The following is a 24086-nucleotide window of genomic DNA, read 5'->3' on the forward strand; positions in this document are numbered from 1 at the left end:
GGAGTAGGATGGGACAAGACCCTGCCCTCAGGTAGCTGGCCTTCTCTTGAGAAGATAGCACTATAGGAAAGGCTGTAGCAGAAGATTGGGTGGAGCTGGAATGGGAAGTGGCAGCAGAGCAGCATTGGCAGGGAACCACTGGCCTTGGGGTTACCATTCTGCTCCTGTTGTCAGAGCCTCACTGTTAGAACTGAAGACCTCATCAGGAAAAGTGGCCTTCTCTGCTGTATCATATCCTATTGTTACTGGTATCCCTGGCTGGCCCCTGTAATGACTAGGAACATCATCTGCCTCTGTTGACTGACATCCTCTTTGCCTCACTCGGGGCTCAGTATGTAGTGGTGTCCACATCAGCTCTGTGTCAGGTCACAGACCCCCCCATTTGGCAGCTCCTGTGGGAGACCATTGCTTGTTTCCTCTGTCCCTGGCATGACTTTTTAGAGCAACAGTCACACAGCCCTCTCAGGTTATCTCAGCATGAGTTACTCTTGAAGATAACCATCTGAGGTGTCCCTGGGCCCCCCAGAAGGAATTACACCTATAGCAAATCACCAGTATTTTACACCAAAACATCCCAGGTATACTTCCCAAATTTTTGGAAATCTGACTTGCTATTTGGGGGAGAGGTCAAAGCAGACAAACTTCATATGGATTATGAGTTCTGAGTGGGCTGTGGGTACCTGGAGAATAGAGCAGGGTCATCATGGGCAGCAGCTACAGAGAAGGCAGGGGGATGTTATGGGGACAGAATGGAACAGTCTCTCTTCATAGGCCTCTTCTACTTCCTGGGCTCAATTGTGAACTTCAGCCAAGATCCAGACGTGCATTTGAAATACATTCAGGCAGCCTGTAAGATGGGGCAGATCAAAGAAGTAGAGAGGATATGCCGAGAGAGCAGCTGCTACAACCCGGAGCATGTGAAGAACTTCCTGAAGGTGTGTCCAGGCATTGCCTGCTTCTGGGAGCGGCTTTCACTGATGGCAGATCAGGCAGACCATCAGCCAGGCTTCTAAGAGGCCAAAAGCTGGATTTGTCTCTCCAGTGTTCCTTTCGTCCCAAGTGGCAGATCTCTTAGAACTTTGTAGTCTGAAATTCTTAGAGGAACCCATTCATGGTTTTAAGATCCCTTGTGGAAAGAAGCTTGAGGCTGTGCTCTGAATTACTTGGCATGTGAATGGAAGGAATTAGTTTATTGCCACGTTATAGTTCAGCAGCATCCCAACTGTGCCCCTGTAGGTTAGGCTAGGCAAGGCTGCACTAATAAATAAACCACTCATGGCGTAAAGAATAGGAAGCCTGCTTCTTTCTCACATGACAACCCTCGTGTTCGTGGAGGTAAGTGGGGTGGCTTTCCTTCCCACCGTCCTTCAAGGACCAGGCCGATGACTCCTTTGCCATCCCAGAAAACTGGGAAGAATAAGGAGGAACCAGCATGGGTGGCTTTTATCGGTGAGACCTGCAAGTGGCAGATGACACTTTGATTCATGTTCCCTTGGAGGGAATGAGGTCACAGGGCCACACCTAAAACTTCAGGGGAGCCTGGGAAATGTAATCTAGATGCAGGTCCAGAGAAGGGGAGGTGTGATTGCGTGGCCTGCTGGCTGTCCTGCCAAAGTGCCATTGTTGTCTGGGAATGGAATGCGAGTGTGTGGAGGGCAGCTGCCTGCACCCACAGGCTGGTGTTTCCATGCACTGTGGCTGCTTGTCTGGAAAGGCAACCCTAACGCAGACGTGCTGTCCTGAGAGCAGCTTGGTCTGTGTTGGGTTTATGCATAATGAGCTGCTTCTCTTAACCCAAAAAATGTTTGGTTTTGTACAAATTTGAGATGTTATTGCCAGATTTAGTGAAGTCTTTTTTTTCTTTTTAACAGCTAGACGGTATTGGGATCCAAACCCTTGACATTGATGTTATCAGCACCATGCTCTAACCAACTGAGCTAACCAGCTAGCCTCCCCCCCACACCTTTTTTTAAATCAAATACTTTAGTAGTATTTCCTCACTTGTTTGCCAAAGCAAACACTACATCCCCAAAAGTAAATACCTTAAAATGACAGTATATCTAAAGGGAAATCCAGTCTGAGTCTCCTGTGGGTCACTGTTGCAGAGGCAGTGCTGTTCCATGCTGGGCGATGAGCCCTGGGGTCTGGCTCTGAGGGTCCTTACTGCTTGACTTTTCTGGGCTTTCCGACCCTCAGGAGGCCAAGCTCACAGACCAGCTTCCTCTCATCATCGTATGTGATCGGTTTGACTTTGTCCATGACCTCGTGCTATATTTATACCGCAACAACCTGCAGAAGTACATTGAGATCTACGTTCAGAAGGTACTGCTGAGACGGTCGCTTCTGGCTCCCCAGAGCTGCCCAGGACTGCCTGGCTGCCTCTGGGCTTCAGTCAGTGGTAATAACCTACACCTAAGAGGCTGCCTGACACCTAAGCATTTCAGAGACTGTGAGTTTGAAGGGTAGTATATTAGTCTACTCAGGCTGCCAAAATAGGGTATCATAGACCAGGTTTAAACAACAGAAATTTATATTATTATATTAAATGTTAAATATATAATTAAATATTATTATAAATATTACAATATAATTAAATATTAAATATATAATATTATATTAGCCCGCTTAGGCTGCCAAAATAGAATATCACAGACCAGGTGGCTTAAACACAGAAATTTATTTCTCACAGTTCTGGAGGCCAGAAGACCAAGATCTGGGTGATGGCAGGATTGGTTTCTGGTGAGGGTTCTCTCCCAGGCTTGCAGACAGCTAACTCCTCACTGTGTCTTCACATGGCCTTTCTGCTGTGTGTGTGTGTGCACTCCTGGTGTCTCTTCCTCTTCTTATAAGGACACCAGTCCTATTGGATTAGGGCCCCGCTCTCAACATTAGTGACCTCCTTAAAGGTCCTATCTCCAAATAACGTCCCATTGGGGGTTGTGGCTTCAACATATGAATTTTGATGGGACACAGTTCAGTTCTAAACAGGAGCCCTTTCAGGTTTTGCCCACACTGTCCAAGTCTTAGGCGGCTGCTAGCAATGACCTGTGTCTGCAGCGCTGAAATCACCACCTTGACTATTCTAGGTCAACCCCAGCCGGATCCCAGCTGTGGTTGGGGGACTGCTTGATGTGGATTGTTCTGAAGAAGTAATTAAAAACTTAGTCATGGTGGTGAGAGGACAGTTCTCTACTGATGAGCTGGTGGCTGAAGTAGAGAAAAGAAACAGGTATGAGATCCTTACTTGGTATCTTCTATTGCACCTGGATTCTAGTGTTTGTTGTTAAGTCTCTGACTAATTATCCTGGATATCTTCATGGTCGCCCTGTTAGCCCCAGGACTGTCTCCATGGCTGGTCTTTCACATACACATCTTATATCTAGTAGTGAGTTATTTGCTATTGGTAATGAAGACCTTAGGCAAAAGCTTTAAGGATTGAAATAAATTTGGAAACCAGGTCTGTCTTGATCCCTAGAACAACCCGTAGTTAATGGATTGAGAGGTTTTTGCTTGTTTGTTTCAAGAAGCAACCCTCAGCACAGGGATTGTCCTGGAGGTTTTTGATAGTAGCCTTGAGGCTTTGACAGTATCTTCTTTCTTTCAAAGGCTCAAGTTACTGCTTCCCTGGCTGGAGTCCCGGATTCATGAAGGCTGTGAAGAGCCTGCCACTCACAATGCACTTGCCAAAATCTACATTGACAGCAACAACAGTCCCGAGCGCTTCTTGAGAGAGAACGTCTACTATGACAGTAGTGTGGTGGGCCGGTACTGTGAGAAGCGGGACCCACATCTGGCCTGTGTTGCCTATGAACGGGGACAGTGTGACCTGGAGCTCATCAAGGTGGGCACAATTTGCTTAGCAGCCCATGTTGCTCTGGCCTCATGGGGCAGAGCTTCAAATATGTGCCTGTGGGGGCTGATCAGGGCTTTCTCTGTACCCAGAGATGGCAGGTCTGACACATTTTTGGGATCTGCTCATGCCCTGTTTGTATGTATTGTATCTATAGGCCTAGTTGGCCCCAAATTCAACACATCACCCTTCTGCTTACAGCACTCCATGTTACCTGGTGACTTGAGAGCAAAATTGAACTTCTAAGCCCGACCCATGAGCTCCTCTGTGGACTACCACCTTCCTTCCACTGACCTGACCAGTGCCCTTCTTGCCACCACTCCTGGAGTGGCCTGCAGTTCCCTGGTGCCCTTGTATTGTCTGCCCCCTTCTTAGAGGAACTCCCTACACATGTCCTCTCTGTCTTCCTGATCGACCCAGCTCTTACTGCCCATCCCCCCAACCTTGAAACATTCACTCAGGTCCCCTGCCTGTGTCTGCCTGGGATTGGATCTGCATGTATGTAATTGTGTATTCAGGTTAAACCATATGAACTGTCAGTACTTAACCATTTGACCAGAAATCTCAATGTGGTTGAACCTGATATTTGTTTAACTGTAAGCTCTTCATAGGCAGTCGTCTGCTTGTCCCCAGCACCTCAGAATTTCTGACCACTTGTAACACATGTAGCAGCCATGGAAGGCATATGTTAGGTTATAAATGTGTGGAGTTGAAGATGGAGAACAGTTTACCAGCTTCTCATTCTACCCTAGTTTTTGGACACTGACCACAGGAGTAACAGGTCTGAGTGGACATAGCCTCTCACCTGACAGTCTCTAGGGAACTGGTTTTTGTAAAGCTGGGACTTTAGTTAGTTTGATACCAGTAAGCCATTTTTGGCTTAATTTACCACCTTTTTATTAAAGCAAAATTTAGTGACTTCTTCGAGACCTTAGCACTTGTCTGTGCTGTGTGGTGAAGTGTCCTTTTAGCGAGGCAAGGTTTAGATTGGAAAGAAATGCTCATTTAAGGTCTGCTCTGTCCAAAAGAGAGCTGCAATGTGATTTCAGGGGCAGAGCACCTGTGTGGTTGACACCACACCAGCCTGCTCTGGCCTCTGCCATGTGTACACAGGCAGCCTGTGTTGCATTCACAGGTACATGCATGTATCTGCCTTGTGCCTAGCATCTGGTACTCAACGGATATGGCTCTCACCAGGACCTAGCAGATGCCTCACACATCAGAACGTTCTAGGACACAGCTGGTGTTTTGGAGGTCTGTTAGACATTCAGAAAAGGGTCTCAAGATCAGTCAGTGAACTCCGTTTTACAGTTTTTAGGCCTCTAAATTTTGCAGTATATGTGCTATTTTATACTAGTTCTGGGCTATTCTGATAACTCTTTAGAGATGGTTTAGAGCTGGCTACATGTGAATACTTAAATTTAAAATGACTGAAATTAAAATTAAAAATTTACTCAGTTGCATACCAAATCTCAAGGGCTCAGTGGCCTCCTGTGGTTAGTGGTGGCCATATCAGACAGCACAGGATATAGAGCATATCCATCATCACAGAAATATCCACTGGCTGAGCCATGGCACTTCCCTGTGAGTTGCTATAAACTTAGAAAGCTGCATTTTGAGGTGCTTTGTCTCTCTGAGGAGTGCAGTGTTAACCCTGCGGGATGCTGCTCTTCCTATGTCAAAACACAATGTCTTGCTTGGTCTCCAGCTGTCCACCAATGTAGTATCAGGAAAGAGGGAACTAACTGGGGTGTGTATTCCCAAGTAACTTCTGTCAGTTGGCTGCTTGTGTTAAACACAGGTGTACTCATTTCAGGTTTGCAGTGAGAATTCTCTGTTCAAAAGCGAGGCCCGCTACCTGGTGCACAGGAAGGATCCAGAGCTCTGGGCTTATGTCCTTGAGGAGACCAACCCATCCAGGAGACAGCTGATTGACCAGGTGAGACACACAAATGGGTGTGTATGCATGCCTGCAATTTGCCCTCTACTAATCTTGTAGCTCAAATGACTGATTTAATTGTTACATCTAAAACATCTTACAGCTCTTATGAACCTTCTTCCCTGCAGAAGCAACTTGATTACCAAGGGTAAACTGACTTGGGGTTGTGGCTAAGGGCATAAAATTGGCCCTTGTATCTAGAGCGGGGATGTGCAGCCCCATTAAAAAAAAAAAAAAAAAAAATATCTGGGCCGAGCCCGTGGCGCACTCGGTAGAGTGCTGCGCTGGGAGCGCGGCGACGCTCCCGCCGCGGGTTCGGATCCTATATAAGAATGACCAGTGCACTCACTGGCTGAGTGCCGGTCACGAAAAAAAAAAAAAAAAAAAAAATCTGATGGTGTGCCTGCATGCTGGATGCTAATTGCTTTTCCATCTCAGCCCTCTGTTGACAGTAGCTAAGTGGCTCTCAAGGTTGTCTCAGCTGACTTATCCTTGGAGCTGACTTCCTTGGAGCTGGAGCATAGTGCTGGGGCCAGGGGTCATTACTAGGCACAGCCTGGCAGGTGAGAGTCTGCCTTGGCCTCTGGGCTTCCTGCAGCTCTGTGGAAGAGGCCTGCCCTCCTCGCAGATGTTAGCACGTAGTACCTTTGTTATCCTCAGCACTGTTCCATAGGCTGCTGGGCATACTATTTAGGGATGGACCGAGACCAGTGTGGGAACAAAACCCTGGCCCAAGAGTGGCTTTAGCTCTGAGCATGCAATCAGTTAAAGTTCGCACCTTCTTCATGCATGTTGCCAATCTGCTGGGCAGGTGCTTTGAACTCGAGAGCTAGATGTCACCTTTATCTCTACTGAACTTCACCTTCCTGTTTTCTGTTTACTGTTCTCTCAAGCTTGTGCCATTATTTTTTTAAAGTAAACTTTTAATTTTGAAACACATTTAGATTACAAAAGCCCATGTTGTTTTGAATCTTTATTATACCAGCTTTGGGCCTACCTGTCTTGAGAACTTGCCTGAAGATTTAATACACTTCATCCAAATCTGATAAAAACATTGAATGACAAAGGCCAGGAACAGAATTTATTTAGATTCTACTAGGGATCCACCCCCAAGTTCACAGACATCAGATATGTCTCTAGGTATAGTCCACCCATCTGGTTCACCGTGTAGATAACCTTGTGTTGGCACTAGGGAAGGGCAGCTTTAAGACTGTATTGAACTAGAGCCAGCAGGTACCTCTTGTCTTCCTGATGCTGTGTGGAGCTGCTGGTCCAGTCATTATGTCTGCTATAATTGAATATCTGTAGCCACCTCCTGGTGGGACACTAACTGCAGTGCCTCTCTGATTGGGAGCCCATAATGACAGAGGCAGACTGCTTTTCGTGTCTGGAATAGAACCTTATGACAAGTTTACTTAGAGGAGGCCGTGTCCTTAGGTAACCTTAGGTTGGGCATCCTGTGTTCACTCAAATAGATGGTGAAAATTTATTTTTGTCCTTTAAACAACTTCTATGTATTTGTTTAAACCACTCTAAGGTTTTCAAGAATTGGCAGTTAGATGTCACTGTCAGAATGTCAGAAAACACATCTTCTTCTTTGGCTGGACTCTGTGCTGCATCACCGTACCCCTTTCCCTCAAAGATAGCTCTTTTGGTTACTTAGCTTTGCGACAGCTCCTTTTCTATGACTACTCTGCATGCATATTGTGATTGTTGTAAACTCCACAGAGGCAGAACTTTTGTATCTTAAGGTGTCATTGAGTGTACAGAGGCCACCCAAAAGGTGGAATGGGCTGACTTTGCTCCTGGTTTCCTTTAAGGCCGCTCATTATTGGGAGGTGAAAGTTCATAGCCAACAGTGTATGTCAGTTATGTAAGACCTCCTCAGAGTTGTCTGTTCTTTCTCATTAATACACTGCTGTTACCAACCTCTGAGGAACACCAGAAACTTGGCAAAATGATAGATCCTAAAGACACTGAAGGCCCTGGTACAAAGTGCAAAGAGAACAGTGCTGGTCTTCTAACCTGCTGTTATTTGTGAAACATACTCTTTGGAAAATTGTCTTTCTGCCCTCTTTGTAAGTTTCTTTTGTAGGTGAGACACCTGTAATTGAATGAGGGGCAGTAGGGCCAGTCTTTTGTTGTTTTTTCCTTCAGAGTGTGGTTCTGAGTGGCTTCCAAAGGCACACAGCTCCGTAGCTCTGGTTGCACTTGACCGTGTCCACTGGCAGTGGACTGTGCCATAGTAGCAGCAGTGCTGTCTGCTAGAAAGAGGCTTTAAGAAACAGATAAAAGCAAACATGCATTTCAAATACCTGTTTAGTGCACTGTGTTATGTATTGGCTTTGGAGTAAATTTAGTGTGGTCTTTGGAGGAGAGATTAGAGTCTGTAGCCCTTTTGATGTAAGAGAAAAACTGTCAAATAGAGCAAAATTAGAATTCCCTGAGATTGACTCTTTTAGATGTCCTTCCCTTTCTACCCTGAGAAAACTCCCATTTTTTCTGTATCTGTTCCAGCTGTCTTCCCTTCTTGGAGAAGTCCTTCCCTCTGTTTAGCTTCAAAAATATAGTCTTGAATTGACTTTAAGTTCTTTTAAATGCTTTTTAAAACCAGGTGGTACAAACAGCATTGTCAGAAACACAGGATCCTGAAGAGGTCTCAGTCACTGTCAAAGCCTTTATGACAGCTGACCTGCCTAACGAACTGATTGAGCTGCTGGAGAAAATTGTTCTGGACAACTCTGTCTTCAGCGAGCACAGGTGAGTGTGTGCCAGGAGTAACTGTGGACTTGGTCAGTCTCACACATCTGCTTGGCATTCACATTCTGTTATAATCTCGTCTGCTTCACTTCTCCAGCCTCATCATTGGCTGCTCCCCCGACATGCAGCCAGTCGTCTTACTCCCTCCTGTATCTTCAGTTCAGCACTTGCCTTCTCTTATTTAAACCCTACCTATCTCTTATTAGCCCAGCCTAAATTCTCCAGGAAACCTTCATTCCTCTGACTGCTCTGGCCCACCATAGTTAAAGAACTGAGAAGGGGAGCTAACATTTTATGAGGGCCTAATGTGTCACAAGTGTGTGTTAAATTCTTGAAATCACGGTGAACAAAGTTTGGAAAGAGGTGGCAGGAAAACCAAATCTGGGCTCGTATCGAAACATTTTCTGGAATTATAATCTGAGTGGGAGCTGTGGTAGGGAAGACTGTTAGGAGTAGAAGTAGCAGCATGAGCAGACATCTTGGAGGTAGAGCTTCACTTCAGCATGGTTTCACCTAGTATTTATTGCCACTTTAAAAGTCATTGTCGGGCCGAGCCCGTGGCGCACTTGGTAGAGTGCTGCGCTGGGAGCGCGGCGACGCTCCCGCCGCAGGTTCGGATCCTATATAGGAATGACCGGTGCGCTCACTGGCTGAGTGCCGGTCACAAAATAAATAAATAAATAAATAAATAAAAAATAAAAGTCATTGTCAAATATTCTCTGAAAGATTATTGCATATTCACATCACAAATCCTGCTATAAAGATTTATTGTTTTGTTTTGTTTTTATTATACATACATGTGGGGTACAATGTTGATTTTCAATAATTGTGTAGAACGTGTGTGATGGTTAGATCAGTATAGTTAGCTTATTCATCATTACAATACATGATCATTCTTTGTGTCCGTTGACCAAATTCCTCATTAGCCCCCATTCCTCTCCCCCATCTCCTCCCCTTTTCCACCTCTAGTTTTTTAAAAGTTCAATATGTTACTGTGATTGTTGTTTCTTTCTTTCTCCGTCTCTCTTTATTGTTCATTTGTTTATGGATTCAGCTCCCAGTTATGAGTAAGAACATATGGTATTTCTCTTTCTGTACCTGGGTTGTTTCACTAAGGATAATTTTCTCTAGGCTCATCCATGTTGTTACAAATGGTAGAATTTCATTGTTTTTTATGGATGAGTAGTATTCCATAGGATGTATACATACCACAATTTCCTTATCCAGTCATCCATCAATGGACATTTAGGTTGGTTCCATTGCCTAGTATTGTAAATGGAGCTGCAATAAACATGGGAGTGCATGTATGCCTTCAACCTGATGTTTCCAATCCTCTGGATATATCTCCAGGAGTGGGATTGTTGGATCATATGGAAGTTTTATCTGTAGTTGTTTAAGGAACCTCCATACTGTTCTCCGTAATGGCTGCACTAATTTACAGTCCCACCAACAGTGCAGGGTTCCTCTCTCTCCACATCCTCTCCAGCTTTTGTTATTCTCTGTCTTTTTTATAATAGCCAGTCTGATTGGGGTGAGGTGATATCTCAAAGTGGTTTTGATTTGCATTTCCCTGATGATTAGTGCTGTAAATATTTAATTATAAGATTTATATTGTAGGCCAGAAAGGCTTTCAGAGGCTGTGGTATTGTAGAAAGCAGTGTATGTTTTTTGTTTTTAAATTTGGAAATGCTATATGGTGGATTATGGAATATGAAATTATGTTTTAATAGAATCATAAACCGTGATTGATTATAGGATGCCAGCATTAAGGTTTCTAAGGTGGCTAGGATATTCTGTCTTGCTGTCTGTCCAATCTCCTCTGTTAGGTATTATTACTTTGTGGGTATTTCCAGACACGTCAAGGTGACTCTAACTCTGCTGCCTTCTTGAACACTGTTATTTCTCTAACATGTAGGTGGACCTTCAAGTTCTTGTTCTTCTTTCTGTGGGTACTTCACTGGACATAGTTTTATGTGTAGGTGAAAATAGCTTGGATTGGCAGTATGGCAAACTAGACACCTAGAGATCTGGACAGATCCTATCATCGGAAGAACTTAAGTGTAGGATGAATTATGCAAACTATCTTTTAAAATGAATCACAAGCTTCAGATCCCCATACCAGCCAGCTTCCAAAAAAATAAATAAAAATTTTTAAATGTTTTAAATGGATTGATGAGCTAGTAAGTAAATAAAGAAGTCCAGCATTGAAAACTACTGGTAGTAACAAGAGCAGGAAACTAGAGAAGAATACAATCTAACTTGCCAAACCCTGTTGAACCAAGGCTGTGGTTCTCACACCCTACAGGACACAAAGACAGGAGACAAAACCCGAGGGCCTACAAAGGTGTGATGTCTACTAAGAAACCCCTCGTAAATGCAAGGAAAAACTAACAATGTAACAGTATTGCCTAGGCCTCTGCGGAGAGACCAGCCAAAACAAAACAGAAAAGAGCTTTTTGAAACTCAGTGTTAGATTGAGAGGAAAAAACTGGCCCTGACAAGCTGGCCCTCTTACCAGTTTTAGCACGAATTCTACTACTGGCATGGTGTTAAAAATCCTCAGCTTAGGACTTTAACTTTAAAGTGATCACCATCAGATAGTGCCTTTAGATCTTTGCCAGATACAGACACAAATCCTCTTAAGAAGAACCTATCTTCTAGGCAAGGCTTTAAAGAATTCTGACATATAACACATTCCAAGAAATAATGAGCTTGTAGTAAAAAAAAATTGATAAAATGCTCAAGGAACCAAGGCACCACTAGTAACAGCCAGCAGTAATAGTCAAATCAGACTTGCAGAAACTACTAGTGTTGGAATTATTGGGCACAGAATATAAAATTATATGTAATGTTTTTAAATATCAAAAAAGATGAAGTAGTACCAAATAACTTTGACACACACACACGAGTATATATATTTTGAAATAAATCCCAAAGGGGTTTAGCAGCATTATAGAATAAATGAATTGGGAGATAGATTTGAAGAAATCATAAGAATGTAGCCAATACAGACAGGTGGAAAATATGAAAGAGATTAAGAGATGTTGAGGTTGAAAGAAGAAATAAGAAAAAATAAAAAGATGTTGAGGTTGAAAGGAAATCTAATCAGAGCCTCAGAGAGAACAGAGAATGAACAATACTCTGTTTGGAAGGAAATCTATGGCGACTTCAATAAAAGTGACAATATTCTATCTCCCGTATTTAGGAAGCCCAATAGATCCCAAGGAGGATTAATTTTTTAAATCCACCCTTGTATACATTATAACAAAACTTCAGAACATCAAAAACAAATTTTGAAAGCAGCCAGAGAGAAAATAGATTACCTACAAAAGAATCTGAATTAGACTGACAGCACTAGCACTTATCAACAGCTTCATTGGAAGCTAAAGAATAGTGAAGTGATACAGTGACTTCAGAGTGCTCATTAAAAGCTGTTGTCAACTTAGATTATATACTTCTAAAAACTGAGTAAAGATCAAGGGTTTGAATCCCCATACTGGCAAGCTACCAAAAAAAAAAAAAAGAGAGAGAGAGAGAGAGAGAAAGGTTAAATAGAGATATTTTCATACAGATTGAATGAGGGACTTTGTGAATAACAGACCCGCACTAAGGGAAATTCTAATCGATGTGTTTAGACAGAAGGAAAGCAGTCCTATGAGGAAATGAGAAAGAATAAAGAGCAAAAAAGTAGTGGCTTTATAAAACAATAGAAATATCTTATGGTATTAGGAAAAAAAGAACTAAAATTCTTACTGAGTGAAAGTTGGGAAGTAGTATTCTAGGGTTCTTTTTTTGTTCAAGAAGAAGATAAAGATAATAAGTAACATTAGTCTTTGGTAGGTTAAGTGTATGTATTAAAATTTCAAGTGGAACCATTAACAGAGTATATAATTTCTAAACTAGTTGAGGATAAAAAATAGAATAAGAAAATTATTAACCCCAAAGAAGGCCAAGAAAAGAGAGAAAGATAACATAGAAAAGGTAGCAATAAACGGCAAGTATAGAATGAGATGATAGAAGTAAATCTAAATGTGGCACAATTACGTTAAGTGTAAATGGATCATATATTTCAGTTAAAAAAATGGTGAGAATGGATAAACAAAATCACGAATATGCTTTTTATAAAATACATCTAAAATATAAGATTTCTGAGAGGTTGAAAATAAAAGAGTTGAAAAAAACAGTCGGAAAATGCCAAACCTAAAAACATTGATATAGTTATATTAGTATTGCACAAAATAGAATTTAAGGTAAAAAGCATTATTGAAGTAAAGAGGGCCAAGTACATAATGATGAAAGGTTTTGCCATCAGAAAGATAATTCTGAACTTGTATACACCTAATATTATAACCTCAAAATATATTAAGCAAAAATTGACAACTACAAGGAGACATAGGCAAATTCATTGTATTGGGAGATTTTAATATACCTCTCCAAGTAATTGATAGAACTGTTAGGTATTTTTTGAAAAATAACAGTATATTAAATAGTATATATAGGGGCTGGCCAGTTAGCTTAGTTGTTTAAAGCATGTTGTTACTAACACCAAGGTCAAGGGTTCAGAATGCTGTACCAACCAACTGCTGCTGAAAATTTTTTAAAAAAGAAGAAAAAAGTATAAATAAAATGACAATGAAAATGTATTTTAAAAGTATATAAGAAAAGTAAGTATAACTGTTGACAGGTAATTCCATTATAAGCTTGCCTGAATGAATTTACATATAATGTATTCAATAAGTAGATGTGATTATTAAAAGAAAAAACAAACCAGAAGACAGATAAATAAAGAACGACGTGAACTTCTGCAGTCCTTCCCACTCAAACATGGTTAATAGTTTGATGTAATTCATGAATGATCAGAAGATCCTGTCTAAAGACATCAGTTTTACCCACATCATTCAAATTCCAGTGCAGTACCGGTAACAATTCTTACTTATTTACTTATGGAACTTGACAAAGAGGTTTTAAATGTTAAAGCAAAGGGATAAAAGGCCCAAAATAGTCAAGATACATCTAAAACAAATAATAAATTACCCAAGAGGTGGGAGTGGGTGTTTGGGTGGCAAGGACTTCCTCTAATCTAGAATTACTATAAAACTATATTAAATTAAGACATGATGGTTTTGGTGAAGGAATAGAGAAATGGACCATCGTGATATAGGTTGAGCTTCCCTAATGAAAATCTGAAATCCTGGGCCAACCCCGTGGCATACTGGGAGAGTGCGGCACTGGGAGCCCAGCAGTGCTCCCGCCGCGGATTCGGATCCTATATAAGGATGGCCGGTGCGCTCACTGGCTGAGCGCGGTATGGCTGGTGACAAAAAAAATAAATAAAATAAAAAATAAAGTTAAAAAAAAAAAAAGAAAATCTGAAATCCTAAATGCTCCAAAATCCATAACTTTTTGAGCATCGACACAGCACTCAAAGGAAATGCACATTGGAGTATTTTGGATTTTGGAATTTTGGATTAGGTGTGCTCAACCAGTATGTATTCTGCAAATATTCCAAAATCTGAAAAAATCCAAAATCCAAAATACTTTTAGTCTCAAGCATTTCAGATAAGAGATACTCATCCTATAGAATACAGAACCCTAAACTATACCCACATGTATGTAAAAAATTTATTTATGACAGAGCTGGCTAAAACAGGTGGAAATGATAGACTTTCCAGTAAATGATGTTGGGACAATTGGTTGTCCATTTGGGAAAAAATTAAAATTGGGTATCTGTCTCATACTATGAAAAGATTTAAGTGTAAAAGGCAAAATTATAATATTTTTAGAGTTTATATTTAGAAGAATATGTCTGTGACCTAATGAATTCTTAAGTCAGTCACAGAAAACATAAAGCTTTAGTGAAAAACGAATGACTGTTTTAAACATAAGAACTTTAAAAATAAATAAATAAATAAACTTAAGAATTTTATCATAAAGAAGATGAAAAAAAGGGAAGCTACAAATGGGAAGAAGAAATTTGCAGCATGACATAACCAACAAAAGACTAAATAAGGAGAAGTTGTAATGAAAGAAAAACACAAGCAACCCAATGAAAAATCAAGCAGAGCACTTAAATAGGCCTTTGGTGAGAGGAAAGACAGCTTGTGAACCCAAGGCAAGAATTCAGCCTCATTAGCCATTGAGGAAGCAGAGTGAGGCCACCCTTTACTCCTGCCAGAACAGCAGGAATCCAGCTCTCCTAATCAGCGCTGATGAGGTTGTCGGGCAACTGGGCCCCTTATGTGCCCCCGCTGGGAACACTTAATACACATGGAAAACAGTTTGGTGCTAGAAGATGTTTGTACCCAGGAATTTCCTCACTTGATGATAAACCCTAAAGGAGCTTGGCTTATGTGTATAAGGAGATGTGTGCAAGAATACTCAAAGCAGCACTTGCTTGGTTTCTAATAGCAAAAATCTTAGAGCAATCCATATAACCAATAGATTGTGGTGCAGTCATACAGTGGAATACATACCAGATAGCAGTGGGAATGAATACTAATTTTAGGATGTATCTTTAAATTTGTTTTTCATTTTCTTTTCTTTTCTTTTTAAGATCACCAAACAGTAAAATTGACCTTTTGTCGGGGGATGGCAGGGTGGGTACAGTACTAAGATTAATACATGGGTAGACTCATATACTCGTATAACCACCACAATCAGGATACAGAACAGTTCTATCACCCTATAAAACTCCTTTGTGCTAGCAGCTCTGTATAGTTACACCTCCCCCCAATCCCTGGCAACCACTCTCTAGTTTTGCCTTTTCGAGAATGCCATATAAATGGACTGGCTTCTTTCACTCAGCATAATGCTTTTGAGTTTCATCCAAGTTGTTGTGGGTATCAGTATTTCATTCTTTTTTATTGCTGAATATTTGTATGAATGTACCACAGTTTGTTTATTCATTTACCCATTGAAGTACATTATAGTTGTTTTTAGTTTGGGGTGATTATGAATACAGCTGCTATTTGTGTCTGGATTTTTGTGTCCGGATTTTTGTTTGAACATACCCAGAAATGTCTGGATTTTTGTGTCCGGATTTTTGTTTGAACATACCCAGAAATCCCTAGGTCACATGGATGTATGTTTAACTGTTTAAGAAACTGCCAAACTATTGTTTTCCAGAATGTCCGTATCATTTTGCATTCCCACCAGCAATATGTGAGAGTTCCAATTGTTCCTCAGCAGCAGCAGCACTGGTATTATCAGTTTTTTTATTTTAGCCATTCTAAAAAGTGTATAGTAGTATGTCATAGTTTTAATTTGCATTTCCCTAATGGATAATGATGTTGAACAACTTTTTATGTGCTTATTTGCCATCTGTATGTCTTCTTTGGTGAAGTGTCTCTTCAAATCTTTTGACTCTTTTTTAATTGAGTTTTTTTTTAATTGCTGAGTTTTGAGAGTTCTTTATGTATTCTGGATACAAGTCCTTTGTTGGATGTATGATTTACTTACATTTTTTCTCATTCTGGTGATTCTCTTTTTATGCTCTTAACTGTCATTCGCAGAACAAAAGTTTTAATTTTGATCAAATCCAATTCATAAACTTTTTTTTTTTTTTGGCAGCTGGCCAGTATGGGGATCTGAACTCTTGACTTTTGTGTTATCAGCACCATGTTCTAAACAATTGAGCTAACTGGCCAGCCATTAAACTTTTCTTTCATGGATTGTGCTTTGGTGTTAAGTCTGAGAACTCTGTGCCTAATACCAAGTCACAAAGATTTTCTCCTGTGTTTCCTTCTAAAAGTTTTGTAATTTTTCATTTTACATTTAGATCTATGATCCAATATCCAATAAAATGTGAGGTTTAGGGTTTGGTTCATCTTTTTGCCTGTGGATATCCAGTCATTCCAGCATTATTTGTTGAAAATACTGTCCCTTCTTCATTGAATTGCTTTTGCATCTTTGTCAAAAATCAGTTGGCCAGGTGATGTGATTCCTCCAACTTTATTCTTTTTTCAAAACTGTTTTACTATTTTAGTTCCTTCCCTTTCTATATAAATTTTAGAATTAGCTTATCTATATCTACAAGAAAATCTACCAGGATTTTGATTGGGATTGCATGAAATCTATGATCCAATTTAGGGAGAACTGATCTTTACTAGCTTTTGAGTCTGTGAAGGTGATACGTCTGTTCATTTATTTAGATCTTTGAATTCTTTCATCAACAATTTATGGTTTTTGGCAAATAGATCATATACATGTTTTATTAGTATTTATACCTAAGTATTTCATATTTTTGAAGCTATTGTAAGTAGTTTTTTGGTTTACAATTGCACATTGCTAAACATTGCTAGTATATAGAAATTCAATTGATTAATTGATTTTTGTATGTTGACTTTTATTCTGCTACTTTGCTAAAACTTGCTTATTAGTTCTAGCAGCTAAGTTATTAGTTTGCTTTTTTGGTATATTCCATGATGAGATCATTCACGTATCATTCATGTTGCCTGCAAATTGGGACAGTTTTATTCCTTCCTAATTTAGATGCTCTTTCTTTCTTTCTTTCTTTCTTTCTTTCTTTCTTTCTTTCTTTCTTTCTTTCTTTCTTTCTTTCTTTCTTTCTTTTCTTTCTTTTCTTTCTTTTCTTTCTTTTCTTTCTTCTCTCTCTTTCTTTCTTTTTTTTTTTTTTTTTTTTTTTTTGGCCTAAAAGCCTTGACTAGAACCTCCAGCACAGTGTTGACTAGAAGTGGTGAGAGTGGACATCCTTGTCTCATTCCTAATCCTAGGGTAAAGCATAGGGGAAAGTATCCAGCCTCTCACTGCTACTTACATTGTTAGCTGTGGGCTTTTTGTAGATGTCCTTCATCAAATTGAGGAAGTTTCCTTCTGTTTCTAGTTGAGAGTTTTTAATATTAACAGGTGTTGGATTTTTTTTTGATGCTTTTTCTGAATCAGTTGATACTGATTATATGGTATTTCTTTTTAGATTCTTGATATATGGTATGTTGCATAGATTTTTTCCCCCCACATTTTTTAATAGGGTAAAAGAAAAGTTTTGCAAGAATGCATCCAGTATGACTAAAGAAAACGAAAGTTTAAAAATGTGCAAATCTACCTGTATTGCTTAGGGATACAGTGTAAGTGATAAAACTATAAAGAATCACAAAGGACTGATAGAGGCACAGTTAGGATAATAGTCACCTCTGAAGTGGGAGCCGAAGGCTGGGCTCCTGAGATTGACAGTGTTCTGGTTCTTTTAGCAGTGCTTTCCCAAAACTTTACTATGTTGTTCTCTTTAGACCCCATATAATTCACAAATAGTCTGTTGTATCTACTTATCAGTCATGTATGTGTACATTTCTTTTTTAAAAATTAGGGGTCTTAGGCTGCCCAACCTGCCAGAAAATGCTGTGTGCAGCTTTCATCCCTCCGGTACTAGCTGACCACCCCCTCTTCCCAGGAATCTCCAGAATCTGCTGATTCTGACAGCCATCAAGGCAGACCGCACGCGGGTCATGGAATACATCAGCCGCCTGGACAACTACGATGCCCCAGACATTGCAAGCATTGCTGTTAGCAGTGCACTGTATGAGGAGGCCTTTGTCATCTTCTGCAAGTTTGATGTGAATGCCTCAGCAATCCAGGTGGGCTGCTGTGTGCAGTCATGTTGGACCCTAGCACCCTCTGCCATGCCGTGAGCGCCCCCTTGAGTCCTTGTCATCACTGAGGGTGTCAGAACCTCTGATTGTCCAGTGTGTCTTTCAAATTCTCATGCTTTTCTCTGCTGGGGCTCCTGCCACCTGCCTGTTAGCCCGCCTTTTCTCAGTTGCTTCCTAGCACTCTCCTGGAATTGAGTACCTGACACAAGGTCATGCAGTCAGCCCTGGTGACTTAGGTGTTTGATTTTCAGAGGGGCTCACACCTTACCCCCAGGTAGTAATTGTTGCAGCACTTCACCACTATGCTATTTCAACTCCCCATCCCCCTGCCCTATCGCTCCCATGCCTCGTTTGCAGGATCTGTTCAGTATCTGAGATTGAGCTCCCATAGCAATCCTTCCAGCCCTCCCTGTCTCCCCTTCTACCTCCCTAGAACTCTTTTCCCTCAAACCACATTTTCTTTTCTTTCCAGTCTATGAGCCTTTTCTGGTTTTATTTCCAAGTCATTTGTAAACCACAGAACATATCACTTTAACTACTATCCTACCAATATTTCTTACTTCCTTGCCTCTTCTTTACTGTTTTTCTGTACCTGCCTGTGAAGCTGCTGATCTAGAAGCCCTTGTTTTGTGCTTATACTTGGGCTATGGCCTTGCCCTGAGACAGACCACCCTGTCATATCAGGGGCAGTTATTGCCGCCACCACCTCCACTGTCACATGGTGGTGGCCTTTACTGAAGCCCATATGCTCTATTGTACTGTCTCTCCTGCCAAGATCAAGAGGCATGTCCTGTGTCCTACTCCCAGCCCAGAAAGCTTAATCTGGCTATCTTCATTTCTTTATTCCTCTTTATTAAAGTGTCTCTTCTCTGTATGGCATCCCTTCCCCATAAAACAGCTGGGTCTCTTCTTTGAATTCATTCATCTGAGAAATACTTAGTACCTAATTGCTTTGGGCTGAATTGAAATGGTCATGCAACTTTAGACAGAATAGGGAACCAAACAAAATTTGTCTGCTCCTTGGAGCTGGTTAGGTAATGTGGGGAGTGCAAATCCTCTTATAACCCCTAGGTCCTGATCGAGCACATTGGAAACCTAGACCGAGCATATGAATTTGCAGAGAGATGCAATGAACCTGCTGTGTGGAGTCAGCTGGCCCGAGCCCAACTCCAGAAAGACTTGGTGAAGGAAGCCATTGACTCCTATATCAGAGCGGACGACCCTTCCTCTTACCTAGAAGTTGTTCAGGCAGCCAGCAGGAATAGTAAGTAAATTCCCTTTCCATGGGCCTCTGCTTCTGGCACAGCACCTGGCTGACACCTGGACCAAGAATCTCTGTGTATTATGCATCCAGTGGTAACAGAGGGCACAGCTAAGTAAAAGTTTTCCAAAAGAGTCTGACATAAATATTTTTCTGTTAATGACACTGGTCTTCAGTTGACTATTGCCCTCTTTTATAAGATTAGGCAGTTTAAGCACAATATATATCCCTATTATAATAATGTTAAGGTCAGTGATTTAGACCAAAAGTTTCCTGGGGATCTTTTGGTGTTTCTAGTTGATTATGGCACTGACCTTTCCAGTGGCTAGAATAAGCATCCTGGCATCCCCTGGTGAAGTCTTTACTTGGGGACATAGAGGTTCCCAACCCGGGGGGGCTCATGTGTGGCCCTGTGCCTTCCCTTTCTCCCTCCTGGGATAGGGTTCTGCTTAGTGAGCTTAGTCAAGACCTTCCGGACATTACCTGGAGCCTGAGCTCTCAGGGAGACATAGTGGGGAGGGTAAACGTGTCTGGCTGAGGACAGAATGGAAGAAATTGAGCCCCTGTTCAAAATTATCAGCTCTGGGTTAACCTGTCTTTGTTTTCTGTCTTTAGACAACTGGGAGGATTTAGTTAAATTCCTGCAGATGGCCAGGAAAAAGGGTCGTGAGTCCTATGTAGAGACTGAATTTATTTTTGCCTTGGCTAAAACCAGCCGTCTGTCTGAGCTAGAAGACTGTATTAATGGACCCAACAATGCCCACATCCAGCAGGTAGGCCATGCCCCCTGTGAACTATCACAGTCAGCTTTAGGCCAGGGATGTTCCCTAGAGGGATGCACATTTGTGATGGTGAGAAACAAGGCACACATGGAAGTAAGTAACTTGTTGCTGTTATTGGTATGGAAATTAAGACCCATGGAATTTGACTTGCCCTTGACTGTACACATCAGAATGATTCTCAAAGAGGAGATGTCAGGACTTACGTGCTGGTGTTCTCATTGCTTACAACAAGAAGACAGAGTTCACTGATTAACTCAGAATTAATAATCTGGGTACATAAAAGATATGTTTTGAAAATTAATAGCTTTCCCATATGTCAGCACTAATCAGATAATATAATAGGAAAAAAACATTCCTTTGTATATAGGAATAAAACCAAAATGTTTAAATAAACCTTAACAAAAAAAACCACATCAAATAAAAGAAGATCTAAATAATTGTAAAGTCTGACATGCAGTTAAAATGTTACCCCTGGAAAAAGTGATAGAGGGAGATGAAGGGACAGTAGAATATATTCTAACTCTGCAGTAGTTACAGGTGCACTCTTCTTGAGAGAATGTACACAGTTCATTGAAATAAATAACACAAAAGTAGACCTGAATTTTTTATTTCAAAATAAGTTCCAATTAACTTGTTAGAAATTAGGTTAAAGTTTTGAAAGAAGTTAAAGCTCATCATGTAATTCTGTAATCAAAATAAAATTCCAAGACTGGCTGGTTAGCTCACTTGGTTAGAGCATGGTGCTGATAATACCAACGTTGAGAGTTCTAATCTCCTCACTGGCTAGCCAACAAAAAAACAACAAAACAAAATAAAATTCCAAATGAAGATTTAAAGGTAAAAATTGAGGTTTTCTCCTTAATAAGATTTTTAAAAATATTTTAATCTTTGCATGAGAAAGGCATTTTTAAGCATATAAACAGTGGAAGAAAAACATAAAGGAAAATATCAGTTCATTTAATGCATAAATATTTTAAATACATGTGGAGAGTTTTAGTACTTGTATTTCCAGTCATGGGTCTTGTAAGTCTAGATGTAAAAATCTATCCCAAGAAAGTAGAAAAGATCCACCTAGCTTTACATATAAATATTTTATCATTGCAGCATGATTTATGCTAATAAAAATTAGGGCCGAGCCCGTGGCGCACTCAGGAGAGTGCGGCGCTGGGAGCGCAGCGAAGCTCCCACCGCAGGTTCGGATCCTATATAGGAATGGCCGGTGCACTCACTGGCTGAGTACCAGTCACGAAACAGACAAAAAAAAAAAATTGAAAGCCAGTGTCCAACAAAAGGAAATAGTTAAATAACAGTGGAATATAACATAGCCATTACAAGTAGTTAGAGCCTGGTTGGTGATGGAAAACCTTTCAGTTTAAGCAAGAGTGAAAAACTGCATGCATGATATAATAAACATATATGCCTAGAAAAATGCCCTAGATGGGGACAGTCAACAACTCTGGGATTTGGAATTGGTGGTATTATATTATTTTCCTTTTACTTGCCTGTATCTTTTAGTTAGTGACTTATAACTTCAAAAATTGCCTTTATAATCAGAAAATTAATGAAAATGTTAGAAAACAAAATCTTGCCCCATATCCCCTTCTGAGTTAGTAACAGCATTCTCCTGAGTCAAAGGAGCTGTGGGGGCAAGGCAGAAGCTCTATCACCCAGGGCTGGCTGGGTGGGGGAGCAGGGCTTGTCCTGTGCTTTGCCTGTTTTCATGGTGGCCCCAAGGCCTAGTGTGCTTCCCACCTTCTGCAGTCCTCTGAGACAGGGGTCAGTAATCTTCAGCCTGGAGGCCAGGTCCAGTCCACCGCCTGTTGGTGAGTGGTGCTGCTGACTGCATCTCAACTTTTTCCCCTGCATTTCCTGTAAATTGGCAGTAACAGTAGTCTTACATGATTACAGTCTTTGATATAATATTTCATTTATTCATTCATCAACAAACTTTTATTGAGCATCAGCTGTGTGCCAGGGTGGAGGCTGTGGATGCAGCAGTGAAAATAGTCAAATTTCTGTCCCCATGGACGGTAAGATCCATAAAGATATAGTGGTGTGTTAAATGGTAAGTGTAAAGGAGAGAAGTGAAAGGAGGGCAGGGATGGGGAGTATTAGGATGGCATGGGTGTGAGGGTGGGCACCAAGTCTACATCTCTGTGGGGAAGAAACCTTAGAGCAGAGAGAAGGTTGAGTGCAGGGATCACCAAGAGTGTTGGGGTGTATGCAGGAGCAGTGCAGAGATGGTCGTGGTGGCTGGAGCAGAGCCATCAAATGTGAGAGGCATGGGCAGTGAGGTGTGTCAGGACTTGTGGGCCATCGTCAGGACTCTGGCTTCTACTCTGGGTGAGACTGGAAGATTTTGAGCAGAGCAGGGACATGGTTCGATCTAGGCATTAGCAGAATCCCTCTGGCTGCTGTGTTGAAAACAGAGGGAAGGACAAGGACAGAGCAGCGAGAGCAGGAAGGAGGCTGGGGCAGTGGCGCCAGCGGGAGTGTATCTGCCGTGCAGACAAAGCAGTTGAGGTGAATGGTGAGTGTGATGTGTCATCAGCTTCTGGACGTGTCTTGAAGACAGAGCCAACAGGGTTTGCTGATGAGTTAGGTGTGAGAAGAGAAGTGAGGGTGGGTAGTCCATGTTTGGGGGCATGGGACTCGTGCTTACAGATGTGGGAACAGTGTATGAAGACTGCCTGGGGGGGCATCAGAACTCACTTTTGGAGGAGTCTGACCTCTGTTAGATGCCACATGGACTTGTCCAGCTGATGCAGAAGTTAAGTTTCTGAGGAGAAGTCCAGGGTAGACATGTACATGTGGCAGCCTTTGGTGTACAGGTGACACAGCCACAGTCTGGGGGGAGTGTGCAGTAAAGATATGGGGCAAGGGGAAATGGGCCACAGACGGAGATTGGGCCGCCCTACAGCCCCAGCAGCAGGGTGACGTGGAAATGGAGAGTGACCAGAGAGGTGGAGAGAAGCAGGCAGGGGTTGTCCAGGAAACCATGTCAGCATCTGTCAGGAGGAGCGATGACCCTGGCAGGGTCAGCGGCAAAAGCCTGATTGGAGTGGATTGCAAGGAAAACAGGAAGACATGGGGACAGCTACTGTAGACACAGGGATGCCTCTTCTGAGAAATGTGCTATAAAGGGAGGGGTGGAAACAGAGTGGCAGCCACCAGGTAAGTTGAGGGCAGAATGAATAGGACTTGTTGTAAGCTAAGGGAAATTACAGTGGTTCCTTGAGCTTGTTGGAGTGGTTCAGTATAGAGGGCATGTTGATGCAGGAGGTTGCTGGGACCCTGATGCAGAGCAGGGGAAGAGGGTCAAGTGCACCAGTGGAGTTGGCCTCAGCAGATAGCCATGGTCCTGGAGCCATAGAAGGGCTCTTCTGATGGTTTCTGTTGTCTTGAGATAGGAAGCCAGTACTCACCTTGAGGAATTGTTGGAGGTTTGAGGAGAGAAGATAAGAAATACTTGACAAGGAGAAAAGACATGGATTAAGGAAGGAGGATTGGTGGTATTGTGAGCTCATCTGAGGTTGGTGACCATGAACTTAAAGAGAGCCTTGTCAGCACTCTGGAGTTCCACTTCTATTTGGCCCTGTTTAGCAGTCACAGGCGTGGAACAGGCAGAGAATACCTCTAAGCAGGACTGAGACCAGCCAAGAGAGTTGAGGGTGAATGCCAAGAGCCATACTGTTTGACTATGGGCTGCCAGGAGGGTAATGAGTATAAGCAGTAGCAGTAGCAAATCAGTCAAGTCACTGGACTAGTGGAGTTGAGACAGTGAGGCTGGATGGGGGGAGGAGTATGGTGCTAGGCAGAGAGTGGGCCCTTGTGACAGGGGTTCCCAGGGGTGGCAGCTCTCTGGTGAGGTTAAAAGTATGGCCATGGC

The 24086-nt window shown here is 41.7% G+C and overlaps 1 protein-coding gene across 5 annotated transcripts in view; it reads left to right on the top strand.

Annotated features, from left to right (window-relative positions):
- The window catches only part of CLTCL1 (clathrin heavy chain like 1), a 99530-nt gene that overhangs the window by 58159 nt on the left and 17285 nt on the right, over window positions 1–24086 (top strand). For all 5 annotated transcript variants that reach the window (XM_063088047.1, XM_063088049.1, XM_063088048.1 and 2 more), the window contains exons 14-22: window positions 772–935; window positions 2197–2322; window positions 3087–3229; window positions 3607–3841; window positions 5667–5789; window positions 8404–8549; window positions 17956–18139; window positions 19226–19418; window positions 20031–20188. In XM_063088047.1, the coding sequence (XP_062944117.1) occupies window positions 772–935; window positions 2197–2322; window positions 3087–3229; window positions 3607–3841; window positions 5667–5789; window positions 8404–8549; window positions 17956–18139; window positions 19226–19418; window positions 20031–20188 (1472 nt within the window). The remainder of the gene's footprint in view (window positions 1–771; window positions 936–2196; window positions 2323–3086; window positions 3230–3606; window positions 3842–5666; window positions 5790–8403; window positions 8550–17955; window positions 18140–19225; window positions 19419–20030; window positions 20189–24086) is intronic.

The sequence above is a fragment of the Cynocephalus volans genome, chromosome 2, assembly GCF_027409185.1.
Source record: "Cynocephalus volans isolate mCynVol1 chromosome 2, mCynVol1.pri, whole genome shotgun sequence".
Taxonomy (NCBI): Eukaryota; Metazoa; Chordata; class Mammalia; order Dermoptera; family Cynocephalidae; genus Cynocephalus; species Cynocephalus volans.